An 8,856-nucleotide genomic window follows, 5' to 3' on the forward strand; every position below is an offset into this window, starting at 1 on the left:
TAGAGCTGGCTGGCTTTATGACTTTGCGTTTTAAACTTAATTGCAAACTACTCCGGAATATGTGGCGTCCGGGAAAGGGTCAAAGGACCTAGCTTATTCTTGCACCGTTAGTCTGAGTCGTTAAGAGCCGTTTAAGCTCCGTGCGTTACGTCTGCGTGATACATACGTACCTTGTCTTCGCTGTGCACTTCCCACGTTGAAACTCAACAATCAAATTGGATGTTCGCAGCGCCTGTTTAACAAAGCAATGGAAATGAATCGGTCCTCTTCCGTAACTAGCAACCCACGTGCCCTAACTTTGGCCAATGGATAAACATTACGTGTTGATGGCCCTGGACAGACTTGTGTCGGCGCTGAAGGGTTGGGGCATTGCTGAACCGGCAGTAGGCATACGATATGCACAAATGGCCTGATGTCCTGAACAAGGATTTGAAAGCAGCCTTGAAACATTAAGGGGAAACCATTTTCGTGTGGCGTGGCTTGTCTTATCTAGTCTAAACAAAGGACAGGGGAACGAAGGCATTTGTGGTAGTACGGAAATGATAAGCTGATGGTTGCAGAGAGGATAGAAATCGCACATCAAGTTGGAGCCGGTGGCCGTAATCTAGTATATCAACTTATCCTCACCTCTGGGAAAGTCGGGCATTTTGCCGGCATTATTGCTAGCTTTGCCGAATGACTTTATTTCCCTCATCGGGCCGTAGAAAGGACGCCGCCAACATTATAGTGGATCGAGGTGTTGCCTTTCACCCGACTCCACTGCTAATTCCAGCCGGTGGTATTCTTTACCAAGCCCGGGTACTGTACTCAACAGTCACCTTCTGTTGGGTGTTAGTGGTGGTGCTCCTTGTTAGGTATGAACACCGAGATAGTTTTATTGGCAAAGGAGATGCATCTCAGATGACTTCCTCCTCTAGGACTAAGTATATGCCAGCCCTAGGTCACTGATTAGCTTTTACTATCCCGAGGTACATTGCTCATGCTTACTTGCGGGGTATGAGTAAATCACAAGGACTCAAGTCCCTACTTGGCAAATTGGCCTTGTGCGTTTCGCTAGGCAATACTCAAATTAGCACTCTCTATCATGTCTATGCTCATTGTAAGTATGTAGTTGCACTCCGCACCTTGATTAAACTTCTAGTCACCAGCATTGACAGAGTCGATTAGGAATGAAAAGTTCAAGCCGGAGATACATCCGCAACAATTCTTCGACTTCCAACACTAATAAAAAGGATATCCCATTGTAATCAGTGACTCACATCTATGACCAACTCGCGTTGTCCCAGACCAGGATTATTACGAAGCCCATCAACTAGCTCCGGGGGCAAAGCCACAAAGTTGCCCCATTTAGTACGGACTTTGTACAGGTTGTCGCCAAAAATAGCTTTACTGCGGAGCATCAGTTCTTTGCTCTTCGGAACAAATTCGTCCGTTCGACGTCTGTTTGTCAACTCTACGGGGTCCTGTGGATCGAGTTTTAGTAGAACAGGGCTACGGTCGCTGATGAGCCATACCTGTACTTAAAAGAGCAACGATATGGTAGGATATCGCACATGTGCACCGGAAACCGAGGGCAGTGTCCTGTAGCTGTGGTTCCGGGTGATGATGGACCGTCCATTAAGCCGATGATGAACTTGTAGTGTATGAAGCTGTTCATGCCGATGTAACAAGATTGACTCGTGTATTGGGGTGTTAAAAGGCCGTTACTGGGTAGCTCTCAACGCTTTTCGGCGACAGCACTGAGAGAAGGATGTATCGGTTAAAACATGGGTTGTTTCTGGCCGAAAGTCCTGGCAAAATCAATACTCACCAACAATTGACCGTATTCACGGCAACCCCTGCTTCGTCGGCCAAAGTTACCTCCACAATCATTGTATAGCTCACAGTAGAGCAGGTTTTTCAAATTTGTGAGTATCATGGACAATAATATTGTGGCATCGCACCTAATCCTATCTTGAAGTGGAGTGCCTCTGCAGTGCAACGCGTTACGGCTGCGATGCTCCGAAACATGCGATGTTTCAAGGGTGGAAGAGGCAGTCCCTCAGCTCGACAAGCTCACCAGCGCAATCAGCGCCGAGCCCGATGTTTCTTGACAAAGTGACCAGACAGCCTTACCAAAGTTCAGCAGTCGGACAAGGCTCTTGGATTGTCCACAAAGTCGTAGCTGCTACTATCATGGAAGCTTTTGACCGAAACTTCACCTTCTTCACCGTAGGTTACCCAGGGCCAAAAGCGCCTCTTCGTTTATTGACTCTCCACCAGGTCCCTGCGGCCTTTGTTCTTCTTTTCATACCAAAGCTCTACAGTTTCGCGCTCGGTGGCAGATATCTCAATCCCGCGGACCCAAAGGCTTACCAGCCTTCCGTGCGGGACGCCGATGATCTGGAATACAAAGCAAGCTGCCCCTCAACAACTACCTTTGACACCGAGATGCTGACAGAATGACACTGAAGATCAAAGCTCGCATATTGCGGGCCGAGAGCGCTTTCGCAAATGGTCTCGAGACCATAGCTTTCTACGCTGCGGCAGTCGCCTCCGTAAACATAGCTGCAGTGGACGCCAGGGTGGCGAATGTCCTGTCACTAGTTTACCTGGGCACGAGGGTTCTGTACAATCTCATCTATGTAATTCTTCAAGATGATCCGAGATGGGCGTTGGCCCGAAGTGCTACTTGGTTTGCGGGCATCGGGGTCATATTTGCTATGTTCAGCCTTGCAGGCGTAGCGGTGTATTGAGGGCGGTATGTATGTAATTGATAATCAAATCTCGTCCCCCGAGCTGTCCGAAGTCTCCATGGTCTGGTATCAATCTCTATAGTCTATGGCCCCTCCTCCAAAGTAAAGCAATACACGCAGGTAGGTAACAAAGTTGGAAAATAGAAACTCGCGTGGACGAGCGGTCTGTCAGGCGATCAATGAATCTTGATTCGCGTGTAAGCGCAGTAGCTGCACCTCGGGTGCTCGCATTGTGGACAAAATGTCTCGTTTGTACCGAGTCCCCTTTTGCCGCAATCGCAGCAGTGCCAGTGATAGACGTAGCGGACGCCTGTGTCAGCCCGCGGCATATTAAAGAATGGAAGGTAAGTGCGTGGGAATATGGATATGTTGGGGGTTGGCGAGAAGAAGAGCTATGAGAAATCAACCTTCAAGGCTGTCGCATGAATAGTACACATCGGAGAAGAAGAAAATCCCTTGCGAGACAGCATAAAAACAAGTTTTCAGGCCAAGCAAAGCGCCTTTGAAAGATAACCGCAATCGAGAGAGGACATGGTACACTTAAATACTTTGGAATTGTGGTTCGGTTACAAATCAGAAAGGCGAAGGCAAGCTGAAGGATCTAGTAGTCTCACATCACAGTGTCATGATGTTCGTGAGGCATCTTGCAGCCCTTTGGGATGGATGTTAAAAGGATGACTGTATATATCTCTCTCCCCTTGTGAGACTTTTGCTATTATCACAAAGTACCCAAGGGATGGGCATCCATCTCCATGCAGCTGGGGTGTGCAAGGGGCTTTAGAAGGTCTTACGTCAGCACAATCGTCGTATACAGCCTCCTTAGTCCCCCACAGACGCGAGGCTGAAGCAAGACTATTCCGTCTAAGGGCTTAGCTTGCATTCCCACGGGATAGCCGCGAATATTCCACATGCCTACATACCTACTCAGTACGCTCCTTCCTGCTCTGCAAGGAACTTTCTACGCCGCAGGTGCATCCATTCGTAGCGCAATCGCCGATGTGTTTCTTGGACTTGCTTGCCTTGGGAACACCGAGGAGGGGCCGCGACGAGGAGCACGCCCAGATGGAAGGCCACGCCGTATCATCCAGGTTCTGGAACTTCTCTAACCCGTGTGCTAGCTGCTTGGTGGCAACGCCATTACACGTGATGGTGGTGAGTCGAGCGGCCCAGCCGAAGGAAAAAACGGACCGGCCGGGATTCAACTGAGTCTCCAACACCCGCTTCGCCACCGTACCAAGATCCTTCTGGCATCCGTCCTTGTTACTATCAACAGTTATTATTGGAAGGCGTAAGGACGAAGGCACCTGATGTTCGGACAAGGCCCGAAGTCCCTCGGCCAACTGATCAGGAGACTTGGACGCGTCATCATTGAGAATCAGCTTAGCCCGGGCCTTTTCCGTCTGGGTGCCGATCGTATCGACAATATGCTTGTAGGTCTCGACAGCCTCTCTGACGCAGACCAGATCATGGTTCCCAATAAGCGGGTAGACCTGCTCGGTGAGAAAATGTTCTTTTGTCTCCTGGTCGCAATGGGCGATTCGCTGCCGGTCGAACCAATCCTGCTTCTCAACTGAGAAATGTGAGAAATCCGAGGTCAAAGCGACGATTACTGAAGTGTCGATATTGAGAGTGGTAGAAAAAGATGCTTGAGGATCTGGATACATGATGTCCATAAGTTTAGTGGACAAATCTGGAGGCGGTGCAAGATCGTTGCTACAAAGCACCACCACTCCAGCTCCGCCACAAATATCAACGATGCGATCTACTTCGTTGTTTTCATTACGCCTGATGCGTGGCAACACTAGCTGGACAGTCGGCGTCTTGGTGCGAATGCGATGATTTGATGCTGCTTGAGCTAACTCCTTGGCCAATTTCAAGAGTGGAATGTCCAAGTTGTCATCTATACTGTAACCCTGCGCATCTTCGTCTTCGCTATCTCCGCAGAAAACAGCCTCTTTCGCCAGGTCAAACAGTAGTCTCCGGTTGGTGATAGTAGAGATCTTGACCCAGGTGCTGCCCCCGTCTGTTATCAAGTCGACAAGGGCGTGACGAAATTTGGATCCCATCTGGGTCCCCAGCGTAGGTACGATGCGCTTTCCAGGGGCAAGTATCTGCTTCTTGACCTGTTCAACACACACTCTGTGTCGCAGGTCGAAAATATCCGTAGATCTCTTTGCGATGTCCCACAACGTCTCAAAAAACAGCAAGTTGCTACCAGAAGGGCCCTTGGATGGAGGAGGGGCTTCATGGCCACTGCTAGCTGGCCTTTGTTTGCCTTGCTCCCGCTTCAAGAAGTCGACTTCAATCTGGAGATCCCCTTTCAAAGATGATAGCTTGGCGCCAACCTGAGAAAGCGGAGTTGTGCTTCGATGTGTGCGTCGGACATGCTGCGTAAACAGTTCAAGCTCCTCTCGCAGCTTATTGGCGCGTCCCAACAGGTCTTCAAATGATGATCCCATCACTTTGGTTGATGAGTCAATCGTCGAGTGATGTTGCTGTTGTAGCGTCGATGGCACCTGGGTTGCAAAAGTCGGTTCTGGGGGTGCTGCCTGTGGTGGACCGCCCTGACCAAACCTCTGCCCAATGACGTGGAGAAGGGCTAAGCTGCAATGTTTCCGAGTTCCTAGTTTCTCACGGGACGATACGACACGACAACTTCAGCAGAATCAATTCGGAAATAGATTGACAAACAAAACCGGACGTGACTAGATGCCCATGGTTAGTTGGAATTACCTGATTTGGTAACCTTTCGTTAAGTCCAACTTGATGCATGGATCCGGCCACCGAGAGAGAGGACTGCACGGTCGAGGTAAACAAATGGCAATAAGAAGATATAGTAGTCCCTGGCGAGAAAGGGAGTTCTGCTGTGCCATATTGGTTTAAAATAAGAGCATACAGGTTATCTGGAAGTCGTCATCATGTGGCGCTCAAAGAAGGTCTTGTACTGCTGAAACGTCTTCCTGGTTTTGATCTTTCCGGGAACCTCTGTACCTAGTACCCAACGTTTAATTCACACGGGGACCGTCATATTTGTGCCATTTCAGAGGTAAGTATTCTAAGTGCGACATCCCAGTGATGTGAGCCCAACAGCGCCAATGCTGAGAACAGAACCTACACAGTTGGCGGAGGAGCCGGGGAATCTTTGCTGTGGAAGAACTTCACAGGGACACTTTTTGTCTGACCAGCAACCCGTACTTTGTTACCCTGAGAAGATGTGCCAACCTACCCAGGACAATCGAATTCAATACCAACCTATCCCGAACAATCGAGTTTAATGGCAAGTGCCCGGAGACAATCGCGTGAGGCACACTGCCCTCGCGCTCTTTCCGTCGCACCGTTCAATGGTGCTACAGATTGTTTGCATTTAATTTAACGATGGGCAGGTGATTGTACAACCTTCCACGGAGGTATTCTTTCCAGAGCGATTGTTCGTTGAAGGACAGCATAGCTCGGGCCAGCAACTGCAAGACCAGAAGAGCACCCTCTGCCTTCCAGTTTACAACATCCCAATCCCGATTTACTACGCCAATCCTTCTGTTGGCCCTCGACCACCGTCATCACAAACGAGATTCGTCGAAAACTCTGAAATTCATCGACACATTGTCACTCTACCCTTCTTAACTGCTTACCCCGTTGTCACTGGTGACTGCCTCGATATCTACCTGGTAGGCTGGTCCTCAGGAACAAAGAGCGCCGCACCGCCACAACACGGCGATCCCTACCACAGCCCAAGCCGCCCTAACCCAGCCACTGCACGCCGCCCACCCCAGCAGCCCCAGCAGCTCAGCCGCCTGAGCACAACCTTAACGCCCGGCGCGTACCGGAACAACTAAGATCCAGGCGACACAATGGCCGTCGGCGCTCTGACTGGGGAGCTTGACGACCACGACTGCGAGCCCACCGGCCCCTCGCGACGCAACCCTCGACGCGAGAAACACACTCCGGCGCATTTCGATTCCCTCCAAGCCGACCAACCCTCCATCCCCAAGCCCACCGTAGGCCTCAAACGCAAGGCGCCGCCCAGGATGCAGATCGAAGTAAGCCCACATGCTTTCCAAGTCCCGCGCCCACGCCGGATATCCGCGCGTGCCTGTGTCGTCTTGCGCCCGTTCCTGACTAACGCGTTGATGGCACTGTAGCGGAAGGTCAAGCTCGTTACCGAGCAGAAGAACATGTGAGTCGCCGGCGACGGGCCCGTGGAGCTGGACCGCAGCACCCAGCTCTCGCGCAACACCGTGGCTCCAGGCCAATCGCTACGTAGTCAAAAGAGGTACTAATACGGCTTTGCCACCAGTGACAAGGAATCTCCCATGCCGGAGTTCCCCATGAAGGAATGGACCGTCAAGATCTACATGCTGGACCAGGATGGCAACGAGCACGAGGCCAAGGCCTTCAACAAGGTCACCTTCAACCTGCATCCCTCGTTCGAGAACCCCAACCAGAGTAATTGCCCCCATTGCCCCTCCGCTCTGTCGCCGTTCCGCAGCATGCTGACGCCAGCGCAACAGCCTTCACAGAGCCCCCCTTCACCTGCAAGAATGAGGGTTGGGGTGAGTTCGAGATGTCGATCGACATGTACACGACCGAGAAGACCAAGTCCACCGTCTTCCACGACCTGAACTTCCAGAAGCCCAAGTACGACGTCATCCAGAACATCTCGATCAAGAACCCCTCCCAAGCCCTGTTACAGATCCTGCGCGAGACCGGCCCCGTCGCTACCGACGACGACGTCAAGGCCGCCAAGGTCCGCAAGGCCAACGACGGCAAGAAGAGAAAGGCCGGCCACGACTACGAGAAAATGGCCGAGGCTCTCGTCAAGCTGAGCGAGGATGACCTTCTGCACGTCATCCAGATGATCCACGACCACAAGACGGAGGACACCTACACCAAGAATGACATGGAAGCCGGCGAGTTCTCGGTTGACCTGTTCACCCTGCCCGACAACCTGGCCCGTATGATATGGGATTTCCTTGTAAGTGGGATCTGATGGCTGGCCAAGCCAGCCTTGCGTCGACGAATCAGGCTAACAAGATGGCAGCTGGACCAGAAGCTCGTCCAGGCTTAGGGGAGGCGCGCTGCTGGGGTTTGACTTGTACATCTGGGATTCAAGGGCGATCTGGGGGTTGGTTGCGCATGTTTTCGCATTGCATCGGAGTTTTAAAGGACACAAAAGTTGCGGACCACGATTGGCGGCTTCACGGTTGAGGCTCGAGTGACTTTACGATCACCGGCTGTCCCCTGCTGCTGCCACCGCTCCTCATATTCAGCAAGCCGACGCAACGAAGGGATTTATCGAATTGTTTTTTATTTTCACTACCTCGAGCCATCCCCATTACCTGGCTGTTTGTCCGTCTTGGCGCACTCTTCACCGGCCAAGGGCTTGGACAGGATCTGTGGCATTGCATGTGAGGCGGACAGCGGTGGTCATGTTGACGAACCGGCAATAGGGTCGAGTTTCGTTCTGCGGCTGTGCCATTTCGGTTTGGTAGATACCCTGCAGATAGCTGAAAATCAAGGCTATAGACCAAATCGTGCCCATCCCGTGGGGTGGGTTTGGGTGCTTCTGGTACCCGCAGGGGATGTAGCATCACGGTGTGCGGCGGGCTGCTTTCGGAATTGACATTCGGAGCGGAGCCGTTACCGAGAACCGAATGGACACCACCTATATCGGACCCTTGCAGACGATGCGTGTATGGAACACTATTTAGAAGGTAACAACGGTCAATCTGATCTACTCGATCCATGCAGGCACGGCAATGCAAAACGCCTGCGGGCCAGATGCCGAGTCTGCCGAGTGGTGTTCTATTTACACCACTTGCCAATTACAGGCATCGGTGTGAGATCTCAGACTAGACGATCAAGGTGTCCTTATGTGAAGGTGACTCAAACGAGCTCGATATGGTGCAAGGGTCAGCCTAGTAACAACATCACGAGACCTTGGCTCCTCCATGCGACAAGCTCTCAGGAGGACCGCTGACGAATGAGTGCTGCTCAATTGACCAAGTTTGCGCTGGAAGAGGCAAGCGGGTCTCTCACCGCTAAGAGCTTCCCCGGATTCAGCTAACGTCACTGGAGTGTGGCCCTTTGGCGGCTGGGCCTGGTATCGAACGCCAGTGGCCAG

General features: G+C 51.7%; 3 protein-coding genes across 3 annotated transcripts; 2 read left to right on the forward strand and 1 right to left on the reverse strand.

Annotated features, from left to right (window-relative positions):
- Nucleotides 1-2,175: 2,175 nt before the first annotated feature.
- Nucleotides 2,176-2,445, forward strand: JN550_005627 (uncharacterized protein; the record flags this gene model as incomplete). The annotated part of the gene is made up of 2 exons (XM_049317275.1): nucleotides 2,176-2,211; nucleotides 2,263-2,445. 2 exons carry the CDS (start codon nucleotides 2,176-2,178, stop codon nucleotides 2,443-2,445), a joined length of 219 nt encoding a protein of 72 aa, XP_049172249.1.
- Nucleotides 2,446-3,655: 1,210 nt separating this feature from the next.
- JN550_005628 (uncharacterized protein) lies at nucleotides 3,656-5,194 on the reverse strand (the record flags this gene model as incomplete). The annotated part of the gene is made up of 1 exon (XM_049317276.1): nucleotides 3,656-5,194. The coding sequence occupies one exon, from the start codon at nucleotides 5,192-5,194 to the stop codon at nucleotides 3,656-3,658; it is 1,539 nt and encodes a 512-aa protein (XP_049172250.1).
- Nucleotides 5,195-6,583: 1,389 nt separating this feature from the next.
- On the forward strand, nucleotides 6,584-7,800 carry JN550_005629 (uncharacterized protein; the record flags this gene model as incomplete). Its single annotated transcript, XM_049317277.1, has 5 exons — nucleotides 6,584-6,772; nucleotides 6,875-6,909; nucleotides 7,030-7,178; nucleotides 7,244-7,707; nucleotides 7,774-7,800. The coding sequence occupies 5 exons, from the start codon at nucleotides 6,584-6,586 to the stop codon at nucleotides 7,798-7,800; spliced, it is 864 nt and encodes a 287-aa protein (XP_049172251.1).
- Nucleotides 7,801-8,856: the final 1,056 nt, after the last annotated feature.

Source organism: Neoarthrinium moseri (genome assembly GCF_022829205.1).
Source record: "Neoarthrinium moseri strain CBS 164.80 chromosome Unknown scaffold18_Wmoseri_CBS_16480, whole genome shotgun sequence".
NCBI classification, from domain to species: Eukaryota; Fungi; Ascomycota; class Sordariomycetes; order Amphisphaeriales; family Apiosporaceae; genus Neoarthrinium; species Neoarthrinium moseri.